The sequence below is a fragment of the Xiphophorus couchianus genome, chromosome 11 (assembly GCF_001444195.1).
Source record: "Xiphophorus couchianus chromosome 11, X_couchianus-1.0, whole genome shotgun sequence".
NCBI lineage: Eukaryota > Metazoa > Chordata > Actinopteri > Cyprinodontiformes > Poeciliidae > Xiphophorus > Xiphophorus couchianus.
The window spans coordinates 29,965,781-29,987,103 of record NC_040238.1 but is presented as its reverse complement, the minus strand read 5'-3'; the positions used below and the strand labels follow the sequence as shown (position 1 = coordinate 29,987,103).

Here is a 21,323-nt window from a genome sequence, read left to right as displayed (position 1 = left end):
TTAAAGTGTGTGCAGTGTTTCTTATACATAAAGTTTATTCCATTTTTACAGAAGGTCTTCTAATTGGATGTATAGTTGAATTGTTTTAGTACGTAAGAATTAAAAAACATACAAAAAAAACTGTAACACTCAACTTTAAGTTCAGACGATTTCCATATTGGTGCCATCTTCAGACATGACAGAGTTGTTGTTTTGTGTAAGAGAAATTGGTTTAGAAATCAAAAATTACATTTTCTGTTCAATTCTGTGAAAAGGCCAAAAAAAGCTGACATTTAGTTAGGATCCGATCTTCCAACATGGTTCATAAGTTGGAAAATTCTGATGATCACCGTCCGGGGCTACAAAGAAACTTTCAGGAATGTGAAGACAAAGAAAAGTAAAACTGAGTAATCCACTCTCGAGGTCCAAGATGCAGCAGAGAAACTACAGATTTCCACGTTGCCGACTTGATCCACAACCACCAGCTGCATTTTAGACGAGCAGCAGGAAGCCACATACGTCACTGTCGTTGTATTATCAGCTGCTGTGCTGATGTTCATCGTGCCGCTGCCTTCTCTCAGACTGACGCTGTCCACACCCGTCCCGTTAACGCCATCGCTCACCTGGACGGAGACCTCCCACGTCAACTGGTTGCAGTTTTTAAAACATCTGTTCTGCGGGCTGAGTCGTTTACACACTGGTGGAGTGAAATCAGTCACCTGTACAAGAGCGACAGCAAAAATATCAATATTTACCCTCAATAATGTGGCAGCGTATTAGGGCCCGGCTAGGAAAAAGTAGCAACCCCAGAAGGCAGTGAAAATAAATAATAAGAATATTTAAATGAATATAAAAAATATAGCAGAAACAAACATGATATTAAGAAAATAATGATCAGAGTTTGGATAATGTAATATTAATAATATTACAACTTTATTCTCAAAATACTACGACTTTATTCTTGTATAACTTAATTCTCATAACATTATGACTTTATTTTTTAAATATGATGTTTTTCTTGCATTATTTTGACTTTATTCTTGTACAACGTTATTCTAATAGTATTATGACACTATTCTTGCAATATTAACTTTATTCTCATATTATGACTCTGTTCTAGTATAGTACTCTATTCTCATTATACTATGACTTTATTCTATAAATATGTTATTCTTGCATTATTTAGACTTTATTGTTGTACAACTTTATTCAAATTGTACTACGACTTTATGCTAAAAATACTATAAATTTATTCTCATTCTATTGTGCCTTTATTCTCGTACTAGAATGACCTAATTCTCAAAACATTGACGTTTTTCTTGTACGAGTTTATTCTCGTAATTTTATCACTTTATTGTCGTAATTTTTATTCATTTTTTATTAGCATGGCCCTAATTCTCCATCATACAATGATGTCTTAAATGTATGAAAAACAAATGACACGTTACTTTTGGCAGGACGGTGAGATGCAGCACAGCATAGTTGGTGTCTGAACCTCCAGGAGCCACGGCCCCAACGGTCAGAGTGACGACGGTACCGGACGGCGTGTCGGCAGGAGCTGTGACGTTCACTGTCCCGTTAGCACTACCTCCAGCACTCAGTAGTAAATTAGCTGGGTAAAACAGCGGAAGGTCTTGGTCATTGGTGGCTTGAATGGTGAAGCGTCCTCCTTCGCCGGTTGTCGTCACAGAGAAAAGAACTGATTTTAGTGATCCTGGCTCCAACACGATGTCTAACTCATCCTAAAAATATAATACAAAGAGTGCAGTTAAGACACAAGAAGAGAGATACTGATTTATTTTAAATATTTAAAGGTTTTGCCTTTTACTTGCATCACTTACAGCAGTGACAGTGAGAACAGAGGCTCTCAGGCTGGTGGCCGACTGTCTTTGGAAGATCCCTGAAGAAGCTCTGGAAAAGCCGTCGTTGTTCTGGCCCTTCACAAGCACAACAAACTCAACCGATGGGATCCTGTCGAAGTGGACGATATATTCTCCTCCACCCTGGGCCTCCACGGTGCCGTTAACCTGACCAGAACCCGACGATTCAACCAGCGTGACCTCTGTCACCGTGGCAGAGTCGCTTCCGAACAGAGTCACCAGCAGACTGGCATTTTCTCCTTCGAAGAAAAGAAACGTTTTTTGATCCAAAGCCGGTTAATTTTCAATACATCCAAACAGTATTTTCATTACCAGCTGTGGGTCGATTGTCAATTACATCAAATCCTCCAAACGGACCGTCAGACTCCACAATGAAGTCAAACAGGAAGTCGATGGAGCTCTCTCCTGTAAACGCAGAAAAATACAATGAATTCAGTTATCTAACCTTTTTATTTAACCACTTTTTCAATAATTCTGTAACATTTAACAGTTGAAATCAGAGTCCTACCTACAACTTTCAGACTGTAGTAATTGTTTGACACTATTCCTATTTCCCAAACTCCTGCTAGCGTCAGCAACTTCACAGTGTGGAGGTTTCCAACCGTCTGGGATGAAATTATTGAAGACTGCTGTATTAACATCATTTTGAACCACACCTAAACAAAGAAATTATGGAAACTGGTTAAAAAAAGCAATTGAAGTTGGCACAACTTATGAAATGTGTAGACGCTGACCTGAGGGATCGATGAGCGTAAACTCAACATTACTTCCAGTCATGTAAATTGTCAAATTTCTCACTGACTCATCAACTGAAAAGGTAAAGATTTCAGTTTTTCCAGGATTCCTGGAAGCTTGCAGAAGGGTTACCTGAAAAATTGAAGACAACTCAGCAGGTGAAATCTTTAAACGTGAAAATAAAACAAGTTCATCTTGGTTTGTTTTCATACCAGAGAGGAGCTGGTGGATTCAGTTAGGATGTTGATGGCCTCCAGCAGATTACTTTTGGAGACTTCGACAGCCTGACCTCCTGAGGTCTGAGCCAGATCTCTGTACAGCTGACCATCTGCTCTGGCCATCCGATAGCTTTGTTGCTGGTTGCCCTTTCCTGGTGTTTGTTGACGGATCCCAAGAACATTAGTTATCATGAAGTTCACCTGAAACAAAATGAGGGAACCAATAAACCTGGAAATATTGAGATGTTTTATTAACCAAAATGTAACGAAGCTGAAGTTGGTTTCCAATTGCAGCTTCCGATTCAGGAAATGGCCACCAAATGTTTTGCTACATTTGGCATCTTTTATCTACTCTAGTTAAAAAACTACAACACCCAGACTCTTCAAACCTGGACTAGATTACTCTCAACTAATAGCAGAATATTTAAAACCCAGCTTGTGATTTGTGAAACCTGTATTTGAATTGTGAAACTTCAATAAAGGTCGATTTCAGTTCTCTTTCTGCATCTGGACCAGATAAGTACTGAACTCCTCCTTCTCTGAAATGTCCATTATTTTGCTGTTGTATCCAGTTTTAGCTTTTTGCTTTCTCTCATAAAAGATGCTGAAGGTAGTGAAAAATTTGGCAAAATTGCCCTTTACTGAAGTTTCACAAATCAAATAAAGGTTTCACAAATCACAAACTTGGTTTTAAATATTCTGCTATTATAGTAGAATGATGATTGTGGTTTTTAAGTAGAATAGATAAAAGAGGCTGAAGGTAGTAAAAAATTAGGTGAAATTGCCCTTTACTGAAGTGTCACAAAGATGTTTATGAGACACTGAATCTGTTTGGTAACAGTGATAACTATTGGGCCATTGCCATCTTCTTTTTATATCTTTCACATTGATTATTTTTGACTGGATCAACAGAATTCACATTGCTTCTGCAGAATTACTCACCACAGATTTGGTCTGCTCAATGAGTGCAATCACCGGGTTTCTCAGGTGTTTGTCTTTGGCCGGAGCATCGGTAAAAATAAAGATCTCAGAATTGGGAGGCGCGCCAGTCAGAGCTAGCTGTATGAAGAAACATAGGAATGCTTTAGTATTTGCTTTTCATATATTATCAATTTTGCAGCATCAAACAAAGCACCTGAAGTCCAGAAAGACTCAGTTCTGGAATATCTTCACCTCCAGCTGCTCTCAGTGAGTTGATGTAGGCCTTAAAAATTTCCGGGTCCGTTGTCCGTATCAGTGGCCCAAAATCTGCACATTTGATGAAAAACAAAAACCTTTTCTGTTATCCCTCTTAACTCTTACAGCCAAATGACAGAGGGTGCAGAACAGACTTTCTGTACTGCATGTAAACGGCCGTTTATTTGCAGTGACGTTATGTGATATGAAAGTGTTATGCATAGACCAGCTAGCTAACCAAAGGATTGTGTTTAAAAATAACGCTGGATAAATGGCTTAAAACCGGGTCACTCACAAAAAACTGAAGATACCGGTGAAAAGAAAAGAAAAGTATAGGAATACTTCTATGATCACAGAAAACCAAGTTACACCTGCTGAAAGTTTTGACGTGTCGTTCGATTCTTTTGAACGTGTTTATACCGTCAGTCTCAACTGGTGAGAACTTTCTTTGTTTTTTAGGACTTTGGTTGCTTATAGTGCTCTGCTCACAGCTATTGTTATTTTAATTTGAATAAAAATAATTCAATAGACTAAACACTATTGATAAAAATTGTTGGAACCACTGACCTGGATCACTGAAAGGAACCAGAACATAAACCGACGGCTCATCCGGTGTTCCCAGTTTGCTGTCTATTATTGAGGCTGTGACCTCTTTCACTGCAGCGATGTCATCCCCCATGCTTCCTGTTGTGTCGACCACAAAACACAACGGTTTCCCTTTGAACAGCCCCATCATCCTAAGGAATGACAGAGATAGACAAAAATCAGTTTTATAAATTATACAATGGCATAACTTCAGCAAGAAATACCGAATTTATTACTCAAGGAATGCTTTGTCCCCAGCTGCACTGCGAACGTCCTCCAGCAGCTCACTGGTTGCTGCTATCGCCATGTTGGCTGCTTGAGAGTGAAGGTGTCCATGGCTGGAGTCCAGCGTATCTTTGTTGATTCCACCTTTTGGTTCCATTAAACTTGTACTATCCGGTACACCGCCATGACTGCATTTTCCTGTTTGTCATCATAGAAAGAGCACAAATGATTTAACCAGTTTGAACTTGTATAACTGCTGGTTTTAGAAATGTACAGGTACCCAAAAAAGCACAAACATGGGCCAAAGGAAGTCCAATGACACATCAGGCAGCAAAAGCTCCTAAAAAATATTCTCATAGTTTTGAGAAATGCTCTTTCAATGTTATATGTAGTATTTGAATTTTCATGCAATGTTAGATCTTGTTGCTATGAGAAAACTAAGCTTGCTTTTTTAAAAATAAATGCTAATAGATTAGCATTTATTAGCTAATAAATGCTAATTACCGTAATAAAGAAAAATCACACACAGTTCACCTAAAAATTACGAAATGGTCATATGTTATTTTTGGAGCAATAATGCAGCTGGTAGTATTATCAGATTAATCAAATGTAGTAATGATTATTTGGTTAAATTAGAGGGTTTTTTAAAAAAGGCACCAAGTAATTATGGCAACTAAATATTTTTCTTCATCTTCTAAGTTTAATAAATGAAGAATTTTCTGTGTTTTCTCAAAGTTGGATGAAAACAATTTTAAGACCTGGTAAAAAATCAGATCAGACCAAATAAAGTGCAGCACCATCACAGTGTAAAGTCAGAGAAATTACAAAAAGTGTCAATTAAAAAATCAACCCATGAAAATATTTTTTACCTGAGGGCTTGGAAAAAGAATTCACACTGAAATATCCTGAAGTAAGTATGTTGTTTTTCAGAATGTCGCTCCGAATGTTGTTTCTGCAGTCATTTCCAGCACAACTCTGACAGGTTGCTCTGGTTTTAGCTGCAGATTCAGATTGGAGCAGAAATAATGGATCAATATGAGCAGAAATTACTGCAAAACAAAATATCCGCCTTTTGTTTGTTACCAAACACACCTTACAGCCAGTATCATCATGTCTTTACCTGCTATGTTTCCAACACGGGCGTTCGCTTTGATCAAATTGGTATTTGGGAATTTGTGGCCTATTTCCACCCAGTTACTGTGACTGTAGAAATCCTTCATTTTCAAAGAAACAAGAGACAAAATTACAGCTTTCATCTTTGATGTTGAAATAAATTCAGAAATACCACTTATTAAAAGCACTTTAAAACTTTCATTTTGTGACACTTTCTTCCACAAGTGGGCAGCAGAACAAAATGTTGCACAAAACCTGTGAAAATTTTAAATTATTCCAAGTAAAAACTCCCAATAGTCAGTGTAATTTGCAGACTACCTACCTTTTTACCACAGCAAACAGACAAATTTAAAAGTAAAAACGTCCAAAAACTGCAGAATTAATTGCTATGATTTTTAGGTGGGATGCAGGCAGATTTTCAAAGAAACAAAAAACAAAATTGCAGCTTTACTAATAATAATAATAATGTGAAACCCCTTATTCTGCTTTCTTCCACAAGTGGGCAGCAGAACCAAATATAGCGCAACACCGCTGAATATTTTGAATTGTTCAAAGTAAAACCTCTACTAGTCAGTGTAACTTGTACAACAGCAGACGGACAAGTTTAAAAGTAAAAACTTTTGTTCAAACCAGCAGAATTAGTTGCTGTGAATTTTAGTTGGAAACCATTCAGAAATACCTGTAAAGTGTGGAAAATCCTTCCGAGGCTCGATGTTGCTGAAACAAAGTTCTGCTGCTTATTGGAGGCCTTGACGACCGATAAACCGTCTGTGATTATCTTCTTCCCTGCATCCAGCTCCTCGTTGTCACAGTGACGACGAGCGCTCAGGGCATATTTAATGTCCGTTTGCGAATTCTTCCTCTGAATCCGCTGAATGGTTTCGATGAAACTTTTTAAGGATTTTGATGCTCCGCAGGCAGCAGCAACAGATGAAGCAGTAAAAGGCTGACGCTGCATAGACATACACACTGTGTTTTATTAAAACAGAACCTGATTGGGTTGAAAATGGGATTAAAAAAAGACGTGGTGAATTTGATTCTTACAGGAAAAGTGAAATCCCTGCCCTCAGACAGAGCCAGGCTGCGGCACACATGCACTGTGACATTTAGGGCGGCTCTCTCTGTGATGGCTTGGTGGCTCAGAGACTTTCCATTAAATATACCAAAACCATGAGCTCCAGTCTGCAGAAGCAGCAAACACAGCACAGCCAAGACAGTCATCACAGCAAAATCTGCAAGAAAACAGAAAGTCTGAAGTTTAACACCTTCTCCAAAAGCAACATTCTAATTATTTTTATATTAGGTGACAACAAGTAAACCTGCAAAGGAAACCTGACACAATTTATATCAAATATGTAATATTTGATCTGGTTTTGGTGCTTTATACTCTTTTTGAACAATCCTGAACTGTGATCAAGATTCAAGGTCTGTTTTTAGAAGAAATATTATACAGACCTTGTTTATATATAATATAAACAAGGTCTGTTTTAAGAAGAAATATAGACTTTCTTCTATATTTAGAAGAAAGTCTGACCACAATGATCTTTCATCATTGTGGTCAGACTTTTTAAACAATATTCAGCACCGTTTTTTTTCCTATTTACTCATATACCCATCAAAATGAAAACCCGTTTGTTTTACGTGATTTTAAAGATGCAAGTAACTAGGAGACTGGACGAACTGTGTTGCGTCTTTCTTTCTTTGGGTCTTTCTTCCTTTATTTTTTTCTACATCTAAAAATACAGTAAATTTCAGTACAAAATTGACATAAAACAGGTAACGTTATCCTTTCTCGTAGAATTGTAACTTTTGATGAATTAGTCTTAATATTGTGAATATTAATGATTTCTTAAATGTATTTAAATTAGTGAAAAAAACAGATGTTTTTTTGTTAGGACTGCAGATTTTAACATTTGAGTTGAGGGTGAAATGCAAAACTCCGTGCTGCCCTTAAAGTATCTTTCTCATCTGTGTTTCTCTTCACTATCGCTTGATTTTATTTAACAGCAGGATGAATTAAAACTTTTTATTTTAGCTTAAGTTCAAACATTATTCTTAAATTGTGATTTTTTATTTTATTTTTATCAATAAGCGTGTAAAGAGAAGTAGGGAAAAAATAGTTTTTACCTGCGATGTGGCAGATGTCCTGAGAGCAATGTTTCTGAAGCGTTAATGTCTAAATTTTTTATGTTTTTTTCTGTAGAAGGGTGGAGTCTTTCAGCTAGGGAAGGTGACACATTGTTTGGTCAGCACAAAGCTGTGATGAGTAAACTTTTTATGCAAACAAAGAATGAAAAAAAAAAATTTCTGAAGGTCAATAAAAAACATTTGTAGCTGCTTGTTAAATTGTAACCTTCGGATTTATTTCCATGGAAGTTTCACAAGAAAACACCAGAAAAATTTCTTTCATATGTTTAAGTTTCAATTTATGTTCACAAAAAAATTAGTGAACATTTAAAAAATACCTATGAAATGTACAGTTAAAATTTTATACTTTTATTCAGTCAATTGAAAAACTAAACTTTTTTTCACAGTTTGATATCAAGTCAAACTAAACTTTTGCTGTTGGACTTTTTTCATCAGTCAGTAGTTTATATACATCAATATTCCCTATTTGTTCTGCATTTTGCACTGTCACATTATCTGCACTTTGCCATAATTGGACCTGCTGCTACTTCTTTGGATGGTTGAGTGCCTTTAGTTAATTTAATTGTATATATTGTTATTATTATTATTGTGTGTTTGCTTATTTTTACTGTATATATTTACCTTTTGCACGGGAGCTGCAATGGAAATTTCGTTGAATTCTGTTCAATGACAATAAATGCTATCTAATCTAACCTAATCTAATCTATTTTCATTAATGTAATCTAACTAGATTAGATAAACTAGTTCATGTTTACAACATCTGTAGTGTTAGAATAATTACTTTTTGAACTGCATGACTTTGTGTCGAACATTCCCACAGCTTTCTCACAACAGTTTGCTGAAATGTTGCCTCATTTCTCTTGGTAGAAATGCTTTAACTAGATCTGATTTGAATATAGTTTTGATCAGACACACACATTTTCAGCTAAATATTGTAAAAAATGATTTGAGTTGTTGTCCATTTGGAGTTTCTGTTCCAGTTTTAACTTCCTGAATAATATCTTAAAATGTCTCTTAAGATGTCACGCATATATTGCGCCATCTTTATGATGTCGTCTATTTTCTATCTGCAGCAAAAGAACGCCACAACAGGAACCACTCCCTAATTAGACTTTTAGAAGTCAACATTTGAAATTAATAACACAAAGAAACATCTATAACTAACAATAAAATAAGACTTCAGTGCAACCTATTAAATTGTGCTTATGTAAACATTGTTTTAGTTATTTTCTTTATGTATCTAGTCAAAAATAAGATGTGGTTATGGCACAAAAGGAAGGCAATAGTGAGATGTTGCAATGATGTGCACAATAATTTTAATGTGATGCAAAGAGGCAAACAGCAAAAAGATCACAAAACCACAAATGAGAAACTACAGATCATAAAATAAGGAAACAAGTTCAGTTTCTAGACAGCAAATAACTAAAAGTATGTGTAATCATTTCTTATTTCTACACATAAAATCATTTAAAAACAAAGTCTAATTACTTTGGTTAATAGACCAACATGGTCTAATTTCAGAAGTGAGCAACTATGAATCTGACAAAAATAGTAAAAGAAAGAAGTTGTAGTTAAATGAGTTTTGATTTTGGCAATGATCTTAAAGGCCATATAAAATGTGTACCAATATAACAGAATTATGAAATTATCATGTGGCATTGAGACATCAAGTGTTGCAAGAGTCCAAGATTTCCCAGGGAATCAAGAGTGCAAACTGCATGACGTCATGTTTTCTAGAATATCTGGGATTTGAGGTCAGGCAAAAAAAACTCAGGACAGTAAGAAACATTCAGTCGTGTTCCTGTTCATCAGGATTAATCATTTCCTCGACTGAGACAAATCCACACCTTGTACCTGTCATGAAGGGGAGGCAGCAAGCAACTCCAGCAACAGTCAAGTGATAACGTGATTGCTGTTGCTTAGCAGGAAATCAACTTACAGATTTAAGCAACTAAGATTTTCCTGATTTTATTGTTCTCGCTGATAAATTCATAAAAAGTTCTCAGCTGCTTGTTTTCTGAACCAAACACCTCAGATTTCTTCTGACATTCCAGCTGCATGCAAACACCTGAATGGTCTTTTTCTCAAAGACTCAGTTGGTTTAATTTTTCTCTCATGCTGTGACATTTTGCTGAGACAACAGGAAATGTACTTTGAACTTTTGATCCCAACACTTCCTCAAGCAAGACTCTTAGTGATGTTAACCCTTTGCTGCAAAGCAGTAAAATCTTTTATATTCTGAGCAACATGGAAGAAGAAGTTGCAAAGATTAGTTATATTATTGGATAGATTTGTGAATAAAGTTGATGTCATATGCAGAAATTAGAAGCATTCTTTGTTTATTAATTTTAATTTCTTGTGTATTTATTTTAATTGGTGGCTGATTGTTATGGCTAGTCAGGGGTTTGTTCATAAATACACTGTGTAACATAAACAACCTAAAAATATAACATTTAGAGGATAACAACCCCTAATAAATAACTAATCACATTATTAATTTAGAAATCTGTGCTCATGCAAACTTGCTTAAAATCAAAATCAGATGCAGTGGTGCCACCAAGAGGCTCCAGAGAGAAACAGCAGCTCAGATAAACTTGACACCAACATTTGTTCTGCCCAGAAACATTAAGAATATCATTTTATATGATTAAATTAAGGAGTGAAAAGAGCAGATTTCCATGAGTATATATTTTTATTTTAATATATAAATGTTTGTATTGTGTTGTGAATCAAAACAAACCATTCTTACTAGAAATGTAAAAGCCTGAAAGTTAGAAGGTTTTACTTATAAACTGCTTAATATTTAGAGCTCATAATAACATCTTTGACAGAAACACCAACTAGACAGCATTTTCTGAGACAGACTTGATTTTGACCAGAAATATTGTGAAATTTTCAAAGACCTGATCTCAAAAACCCTGATGTCCTTGAAAAAGATACACAAACACCACAATTAGCAGTGTACATAAGTGTGCATCTGTTGTATCCACAAAAAATGATTCTTTAAGCTCTTGTCTGTTTAAATAAAATATAAATATCTTCTTTGATGTCATAAACTTGAAGGTTTATGTGGCTCCACATGTTTGGTGCCATTGGGGGTAAGCTCTGAATATGTGCTAATCAAGAACAACAATTACTTACTATTCCCTAATCTGAGATGTTTGTGCTTTGATATGAAGTTTGCACTTTGGTATTTTCAGAAGTAAAATTTCTAGTTTATCAGACATAAAAAATAAAAATTTAAACTCTTATTAGACTAACCAGTCACACAAAAAGCAGCAGCAGGTTCAGAGCAGACATTTCCTGATGTATCACAGTAGGCCTCAAAAGCAAACTAAAATTTGATCTTAAGTTTTTTTTTACTTTTCAATTTTTTGTAACTTTATCTCCTTATCTTACATTCAGTCTCACCTCTCAGCTAACTTTGATCACATTGGGATTCACCGTTGAGGTTTTTGAGTTATTTTATGTAGAAGCATTTCTGAACTTGTAGAAAAAAACTTTTGAGTAAAAACCTGGTTTTCATATTTTAATTATTGTCAGGGATTACATGCTTTCTTAAAACTTGATTTTATAGGATAATCAATGAAGAATACATAAAGATTAGAACAATTGATTTCAAAGATATTCATTTGTCACCAAACTTTGCTTACAGAGCTAAACCTTCAACAAAAGAAAATAGCAAACTCCTCTTAAAACTCTATAGTGCAACTACGGCGCTTAAGTTGAATTTAGCTTCAAAAAGTGTCTAAATATTTGATTATGTATGGATTAGGATTAGATATGAAACCTACCACCGGGATGAACATAATATTTACCGGATTTCCATCACCAGTAATCTGTTGTGTAAAATTTAGGATCACAGTTTCAGAGACTGTAGCAAGAAGCTCAGGACTGAGAAACCAAAGCAAAGAGACACGGAGAAATCAGCTCTTGTAGAGGAAGCAGTGACAGCTGTTGTTACTTTGCTCGTTGTTACTTTGCTCGCTGTTACTTTGCTCGTTGTTACAGGGCTGGTTGTTACGTTGCTCGTTGTTACTTTGCTCATTGTTACGTTGCTCGCTGCTACTTTGCTCGTTGTTACAGGGCTGGTTGTTACGTTGCTCGTTGTTACTTTGCTCGTTGTTACAGGGCTGGTTGTTACGTTGCTCGTTGTTACGTTGCTCGTTGTTACAGGGCTGGTTGTTACGTTGCTCGTTGTTACGTTGCTCGTTGTTACAGGGCTGGTTGTTACGTTGCTCGTTGTTACTTTGCTCGTTGTTACTTTGCTCGCTGTTACTTTGCTCGTTGTTACAGGGCTGGTTGTTACGTTGCTCGTTGTTACTTTGCTCGTTGTTACTTTGCTCGTTGTTACGTTGCTCGTTGTTACTTTGCTCGTTGTTACAGGGCTGGTTGTTACGTTGCTCGTTGTTACGTTGCTCGTTGTTACAGGGCTGGTTGTTACGTTGCTCGTTGTTACGTTGCTCGTTGTTACGTTGCTCGTTGTTACAGGGCTGGTTGTTACGTTGCTCGTTGTTACTTTGCTCGTTGTTACTTTGCTCGCTGTTACTTTGCTCGTTGTTACAGGGCTGGTTGTTACGTTGCTCGTTGTTACTTTGCTCGTTGTTACTTTGCTCGCTGTTACTTTGCTCGTTGTTACAGGGCTGGTTGTTACGTTGCTCGTTGTTACTTTGCTCATTGTTACGTTGCTCGCTGTTACTTTGCTCGTTGTTACAGGGCTGGTTGTTACGTTGCTCGTTGTTACGTTGCTCGTTGTTACAGGGCTGGTTGTTACGTTGCTCGTTGTTACGTTGCTTGTTGTTACAGGGCTGGTTGTTACGTTGCTCGTTGTTACGTTGCTCGTTGTTACAGGGCTGGTTGTTACGTTGCTCGTTGTTACAGGGCTGGTTGTTACGTTGCTCGTTGTTACAGGGCTGGTTGTTACGTTGCTCGTTCTTACGTTGCTCGTTGTTACGTTGCTCGTTGTTACGTTGCTCATTGTTGCATTGCTCGTTGTAACAGCTTCAGTGACATTTACGCGAACAGAGTAACTACAGATTTTCACATTGCCTACTTTATCCACAGCCACCAGCTGCACATCAGGTGAGCAGCAGGAAGCCACATAAGACACTAGAGTTGTATTATCAGCTGCTGTGCTGGTGTTCATCGTGCCGCTGCCTTCTCTGAAACTGACGCTGTCCACACCCGTCCCATTCGCTGCGTCAGTGACCTGGACAGAGACCTCCCATGTTGACTGGCTGCAGTTGTCAGAGCAGTTAGACTGCAGGCTGAGCAGCTGGCACACTGGTGGAGTGAAATCAGTCACCTGTGAGAGAGTGACAGGAAAATATGATCTATACTTATCCTCAATGATGTGTCAGAATGCATACAAAACGAAATGAGACATTACTTTTGAAAGGACGGTTAGACGCAGGACATCATAGTTGGTGTCTGCACCTCCAGGAGCCACGGCCTCAATGGTCAAGGTGACACCAGTACCAGATGGAGTGCCAGCAGGAGCTGTGATGTTTACTGTGCCATTAGCACTAACTCCAGGATCCAGCAGTAAACTGGATGGAAAAGATGCAGCAAAACGTTGGTCATTGGTGGCTTGAATGGTGAAGCTTCCTCCTTCACCGGTTGTCATCACAGAGAAAGAAACAGATCGAGGTGTTCCTGGCTCCAACACCGTGTCCAAGTCATTCTGAAACAACAATGGAAACCAAAATGTAAAAGAGACAAGTACAGTGAAACTAATCTATGAAAAGTTTGAGGGATTCTGGATTGCTCAATTTGCTTACAACAATAACAGTGCAATGAAATAATGACAAATATTTTGGTTACGCTTAAATTTGCTTACAACAGTGACAGTGAGAACAGAGGCTTTTATGTTGGTGGCCGACTGTCTTTGGAAGATCCCTGAAGAAGCTCTGGAAACGCCGTCGTTGTTTTGGCCCTTCACAAGCACAACAAACTCAACCGATGGGATCCTGTCGAAGTGGATGATAAATGTTCCTCCACCCTGGGCCTCTACGGTGCCGTTAACCTGACCTGAACCCGACGATTCAACCAGTGTGACCTCTGACACTGTGGCGACATCGCTTCCAATCAGTGTCACCAGCAGACTGGTATTTCCTCCTTCAAAAATAAGAAAAAAGTGCACAGTTACCCTTAAAAGTGAATACTTTTTGCATGTCACAAAATTGTGGGTTTTTTACCAGCTGTGGGGCGATTGTCAATCACATCAAACCCTCCAAATGGGCTGTCTGACTCCTTAATAAATTTGAAAAGAAAGTCAATGGGACTCTCACCTGCAAAAAAGGAAAATACAATGAAAGAAAGCCAACTAAAAAACAGAGGGGATGGATGTGTTTTGCTGGAAATGTCTTTTTTATAGCGAGGTTGTCTTTATTTTCCTTTTTTCTGTCTAAAGATTTTTATTTATGGAAGGTAATTGAAGAATAAAATGATGAAATGTATGATTTAAAAGGAGAAACATATGCAACACTTAACCTGCAGAACATAATATGAAAGTAAACTAACAGTCAATTTCTGCTGAATTTGGATTCAGATAGATCAAGTAGAAACTGAAAAGAACCGGATGAAACAACAACAAAGTGAGAACCGATGCCTTATTTTCTGACGGAAGATCAAAATGTCCCAAACTACAAAACCTTTCGTTTGCTTTGAGGCTGCTGCATAGTTGCTGCTGTACCATAAAAGATCAAGAATTATTTTGGCAAATGCCTCCCGTTGACAGATTCGCTTCCTTATAAACATAGTTTGGCACTCCAGTATCATTTCGAAACAGTTCCTGTATCGGTCACGTGACTTGCTGAAAGCAATATGGGCACCGACACTGGGTTTTGTCTATGGGCTTGATGCCTGCGCCGATGCATCGGTGTTGCTGGACCCATCACTAGTTTTTATACAGGGCCGCATTATTAATGACGTTCCGGTGGCAGCGTTACTTGGGTGTGTGGTTGTTCGACGCAGCAGGTAGGCACCTTTGTCTCTTTTAATCAGATTGAATTGTATGTTTTTGGTCTTTATATTGTTTTTATTTGGTAGGGCTGCACCAGATATACTACATCAAGTTTGACTTTAGAGTGCTGGTTTATGTGATGCAGGTATGCAGAGTTTTTAATGTGTTTTAGATTGACTTGATTAAAGTGATTTAATTAACATTTAGTAATTTTTGTATTTTTGTTTTTACAGTTCTGTCACTGCTTCCTGCTGTCCTTTTAGAGTTTGATTTTGTTTTTTGTTAGTCTGCCCAGTTTGGATTGTTTGTCCCCTCTTAGTGTTTGTGAGGGCGGGCTAACAACCTTCCATTTATTTTGTTTGTTTTGTCCTCTGTTTATCTTTCGGTCACCTCCTGAATACTCACATTTAATTTCGCTGTTAATCTTAAATATCTGAAACCCGGTCCTGTTTGGTGTGATCTTGAGTTTGGATTGCATGTGATCATTTTGCATTGAATCGAGTGCATCTTAAGTTTGCAGTAAACATTGTAGTGGTTTATGCAGGTTTGTCCGCCTGAAGTGGTGTTTAAATTCGGGTTGAACATTATTGGATTGACAACAAATGGATAAAGTTAACGGGAAATCCTTATATTTGTTTTACAAATATTGTTAACTTCATTCTGGTTGCTGTTCGGCTTGACGGAGTCATAACATATGTTTCATTTTTTTTATTTAAATATGCAGGATATGTATCACAATATCTGTGTAAAATGTTACAAATAATGAATTATGGTTTTAAAAAAGAATTGACAAAAAACAGGCATGCACAATGTTTCAATCTAATATAGTGATTTAGGCATTAGCAACTGATTTTCTGATGAACAAATAAAAATATAGATTAACCAGATGTTCAAAATTAGGACTTCTGAAAATGTCAGCCTTATATTTACAGATGTCTTACCTACAACTTTCACACTGTAGGGATTGGTTGACAAAATTTGTAGTTCCCACAATCCTCCTTCTGTTTGCAGCTGCACAGTCTGAAGGTTTCCAACTGACTGGGATGAAATGATTGAAGATCCAGTTGTGTTGGCAATATTTTGAATCACCCCTGAAAAGTAAAGCTCAGAATTTATACACACTGGTTTGTAACGACAAAAGCAAAATGTTTGAAATTAAACTAATCCACCTCAACCCCGATTACAGAGTCATTTATTTACCTGAAGGACTAATGAGACTAAAATCTACAGAAGTTCCTGTGATGTAAATGGTCAAGTTTTTTACTGTGTCATCAACTACAAAAGTGAAATTTTCTGATTTTCCAAGATTCCTGGATGCTTGCAGAAGGCTCACCTGCAACAATAATACTTTTAAAGGTAAAATAAAATCTGAACGCTTCAAACATTAAAACAAAATAAATAAAGCTATTCTGTACCAGAGAGGAGCTGGTGGATTCAGTTAGGATGTTGATGGCCTCCAGCAGCTGACCTTTTGTGACTTCAACAGCCTGACCTCCTGAAGCCTGAGCCAGGTCTCTGTACAGCTGACCACCTGCTCTCGACATCCGAACACCTTGTTTGCTCTCGACATCCGAACACCTTGTTGTTGTTGGTTGTTGTCTGCTTGTCTTCGACGGCGAAGGCCAAGTACATTAGTTATTATGAAGTTCACCTGAAACACAATGAGGGGGGCAAAAACCTCATTTACTGAATCTGCGTGCAACCTAAAACATTAGAGATGATTCTTCATGTTTCTTTTTGCGTGTTTTTTTTTAAGCATCAAACTGCCTGGGGACATGCAGGCAGTTTGATGTCTGCATGTACAGACATCAAACTGGACATGCAGCTCATGTACAGACACTGACCGTTTGCAACTACGTCACTTAATCATTCGAGGCGCCATGACGGACGTTGGAAATGAGGATCGGGAGTATTGAACTGAACGACTGAAATTGTTTTTCTAAGTTGTTTTTGTGGCTTCTTCTTGTTCGAGTCAAGCTCATTTGTCTTTGAACGCAACACACCTGCTTGGGGCTAGTTGGCGGTATTTACAGGAGCTTGAATCAGCTAGCTTAGAAACCGACCCGTACATATTCTCTCCTGACGTGTTGACCAAATCACCGACTTTTCCTGAATTCACCCCACATGATTTCTGTCACCGTGTCATAAGCAGCGTTTCCCCTTAAACCGGAGCAGCCTTAAAAACGTACAGAAGACGAGATGCTAACCAGTTTTTTTCCATACATGCTAGGCTACATGAAGGCGGGGCACTGTTTCCATGGTTACCAAAGATTAAATGTGTACCTTCACCATAATGCGATATTTTATATCTTTTTAATTATATTTATAAAGCTTGTGAACGTTAATCTTACCTTGTAAAAAAGTGTTCGCTGTTACACCGAAGGCTAACAGTCATTATGATCGACGGCTGCTGTCCACCGCCACATCATCTTTCCTCGCTAAGTTATAAAATAAAATGACAAGTTTGGTTTTCACCCTTGTTCGTTTGTGCAGCCGACAGCGCAGCACCCTGTGGCCATTTTTTTTTTACTGCGAAATCAACTAAGTAAAAGCGACATTAGGCTACCAGACGTGCTTTTTTTTGACAAGGTTAACAGGAGCGAATTGGTTGTTATGACGTCCGTGATGGCGGAGCGGGCGGAGTTTAGAAGATGATGACGTCACGTGCAAAGGGTCAATACATTAGCTTGAGAAACTATCAAACATAAATATCCACTAGTATGTTATATTCACACAGATAAATAAATTGATAAATTCTAAATCACGCAGCTAAATGTTTTAGAAACAGAAAAAAAAACATAATGCATTTAGAAAGCTCTTCACCAGTCTTTCTCAAACTGTGGTCATGGAAACACCGGTGGTCCGCGAGCACCCCCTAGTGGTCATGTAAACAACCGTTTATTTGACGGTACGTTAGTTTAAAGTGCGACGCTCCATTAATTACTGAAAACAAGGACTTTAGTGCATGACCAGAGACGTACTCACCCTAGACTTCGTCTGCTCTATGAGTGCTAGCACTGTGTTTTTCAAGTAGTCATCTTTAGCTGCTGCATCCGTGAAAACGAAGATCTCCGAATTGGGAGGCGCACCAGTTAAAGCCAGCTGTATGCAGAAATTACAGATTTTTTTTTTTGTTTTGTTTTGCTTCTCATACATAATCAGCTCTGTGGTATAAATCGGATCACCTGAAGTCCAGAAAGACTCATTTCTGGAGCATCTCCACCTCCATTTGGTGTTAGTGAGTTGATGTAACTCTTGAAAACATCTGGGTCTGTTGTCTGAAGCAGAGGCCCAAATTCTGTGATTTAAATAGAAGTCAATGATATGTATATTCTACACCACTTTAGTCCAGAAAGTTGGATTTATGTTGTTTTCCCCTTTTTTCTTTATTCAGTTGGCAATACAATGACTATAAAGCACATGAAAACTATAGGAATAATTTCTGTCATGATTGTTTCCATAGATTAAATTCAGAATACTGAAGGTGAAACTATCAGGAAGAAAATACAGTTCAGCCCTGAACATTGGGATTCTACCTGGATCATTGAAGGGAACGAGAATGTAAATTGAGGGTTCGTCTTCTGTTCCCACTTTACTGTCAATAATCGATGATGTTACAGTCCTCACTGCTTCAATGTCATCCCCCATGCTTCCTGTCGTGTCCACGCAAAAACAAAGGGCTCTCCCTTTGAACAGTCCCATCATCCTGAGGTGCAACAAGCAAAATGCAGAGGCAAAGCTGTTCATTTGTTTTCTATTATTCTGTAAAGAAATTCAAGTAAAGAGAAAATAAACAGCTTCCCACTGTAAGAATCCTTTGTCTCCAGCAGCACTGCGAACGTCCTCCAGCAGCTCACTGGTTGCTGCTATCGCCATATTTGCTGCTTGGCTGTGAAGATGTCCATGTTCAGAGTCAAATGAATCTTTGTTGATTCCACCTGTAGGTTCAATTTCTTTTGTTCGATCAAATGACCCTCCATGGCTGCATTTTCCTGCTCATCATTATACAAATCACAAAGAATATTTAGTTGTTGACACACTCTTTTCATACATATACAACTTTTTTGTGGCCTTTCTTGCCACATGTGGGCAGCAGAGTAAAGTGTAACTACACTGATATACTATTTTACAACCAAATAAAGATGTTTACCTTTTGGTTTTGTAGAGAATGGATAAAGTGAAAAATATCCCGAAGTAAGGATTTGTTCCTTCAAGATGTCCTCCAAAATATTGTTTCTGCAGTCCTCTCCAGCACAGTTGCGGCAAGTTGCTCTCGTTTTGGCTGCAGATTCACATTAGATTTGGTATATTTGAATATAAGCACATACTGTAAGTCCACACAAAGCAAAACAACACCTTCTTTACCTGCTATTTTTCCAACATCGGCATTTCCTTTGATCAGATTGGCGTTTGGGAATGTGTTGCCTATTTCCACCCAGTTAGTGTGACTGTAGAAATCCTTCAAAACAAAACTACTGCTTAATTGACTCAAAGGAAGTATCAAGCTTTTTTGTGAGTTTTCCTACCACAAGTGGGCAGCACAGAGTAAAGATATCAACATAGACCTTTGGTAACCCTTGTCTGCAGATTCAATGAAGCCCCAAACAACTAATAATAAAAAGTGATCATTTCTCACGAGTGACAGTTTTAGGCAGCAAGGAAATAAAATGCATGTAGCTGTAGCAGAAATACCTGTAAGGTATGGAGTATCTCTCCCAGAATTGATGTTGCTAAAACAAAGTTTTGTTGCTTATTGGAAGCCTTCACAGCGGTTAAACCAAGTGTAATGAGAAACTGTCCTGCTGCTATGCTTTCATCATCGCAGTGATGACTTGGACTCAGCACATAATCCTTGTCCACTTGGTGGTTGCTTTTCTGGATCCTCACAATGGTGTCGATGAAACTTTTGGTTGATTTTGATGCGTCACATGCAGCTGCTACAGCCCCAGCAGAGAAAGGTTGTGGCTGCATACATACACACAAATGCAGGTGTTTCTTTTGCTTCAACAAAGTCATTTTAATTGATAAAAGAGTTAAACTTAATGGTTTAATTTAAATACTTACAGGAAAAGAGAAGGTCTTTCCCTCAGACAAAGCCAGTGCACGGCACACCTGTAGAGTGACATTTAGGATTGCTCTCTCTGTGATCACTTCATGAGTTAATGAGCCTCCGTTAAAAAAATTAAAAACAATATTTGATATTTTAAATCCTTCGACTCCAGTCTGCAGAAGCAGGAAACACAACACAGCCAACTTGGTCATCCCTGATCTCACGGATAAAAACTCTTCCAAAGCTTATGCAGAACTCCAAAATCCTTCAAAACCTGCAAGACATAAAATGAGTTTTAAGAAATTCCTTACATTTTAGAAGCATTAATTTCAGAAATACAAGCCAAAAATATAACAGCATTTAACAAACTATGCTGGATCAGACACAGTTACAAAGTTTAATCCCATTTTAAAATTATGCTTCAGGTGAATCATTTTTAAATACCAAAGTAATATTAAACGTACTTATTAAAATAAGCATCTCTTTTGAACACAGTAATTAGTTTTCATTATCAATGACTATACTTTTCCCAAAAAAACATCCCCAAAACTAATAATGACACAACAAAAAACTGCTGAAAGATTTTTAAACAACTACTCTACTCACATATTTGTAATTAAATTCAAAACGTATGTATTAAGCTAATAACTGTCTATATGATGTACATTTAGAAATTATTTCAAATATTATAAATGTGATTGAAAAACTGTTCACAATTGATTAAAAATTACATGTAAATATTTTCTGTACCTGATTTCCTGAGCTCTCCAGGTGGTAATGTTCGTTTGGTGCTGAATATTTTTCATTTCTTTCTTTTGTCCTTTGTTTTTTAAAGATAGGGCATCACTTGATTGTTTAGGAAGGTGGAGCCTTGTTCAAGTCAATGAACAAGACAATGTTCAAGGAATCTTGTTCAAACCACTCAAGCATTTCAAACAAAAGAACTGAAACTAAAACTTAAACTATGTTTGTCTTTATTTGTTGAATAATCAAATGTCGTTTTTCATAATTTAATCCGAAATTAATTAACAAATATCTTCAGTTTTTATGGTCACAATTACATTGATATAAATCCTGTCATCAATTTCACAATATCAAATGCATTTAATGGTAAAGTTAAAGTTAACCACAGAAACCTTCCATCAGTGTGCCATCATATGACCTGCTAACATAATTTCACTAAAGACAGTAGAATAGTTGCTTTTGAAGGAACAGGTGTTTGAAATCATTCTTCTTCTGTCAAATCTTGC

The 21,323-nt window shown here is 37.4% G+C and overlaps 1 protein-coding gene and 1 pseudogene across 1 annotated transcript; both read right to left on the bottom strand.

The window, feature by feature from the left end:
• Positions 1–72: 72 nt before the first annotated feature.
• Positions 73–8,147, bottom strand: LOC114153827 (von Willebrand factor A domain-containing protein 7-like; annotated as a pseudogene).
• A 3,428-nt stretch (positions 8,148–11,575) lies between these two features.
• LOC114153822 (mucin-3A-like) lies at positions 11,576–20,900 on the bottom strand. Its single transcript, XM_028032593.1, is given in 17 exon segments — positions 11,576–13,364; positions 13,449–13,742; positions 13,899–14,176; positions 14,257–14,349; positions 15,965–16,114; positions 16,224–16,356; positions 16,439–16,606; positions 16,609–16,674; positions 18,009–18,125; positions 18,209–18,321; positions 18,560–18,729; positions 18,829–19,015; positions 19,174–19,305; positions 19,389–19,482; positions 19,716–19,988; positions 20,088–20,347; positions 20,824–20,900. Coding segments are annotated over 16 exon segments (3,912 nt in total). The 5' UTR covers positions 20,286–20,347; positions 20,824–20,900; the 3' UTR covers positions 11,576–11,918.
• Positions 20,901–21,323: the final 423 nt, after the last annotated feature.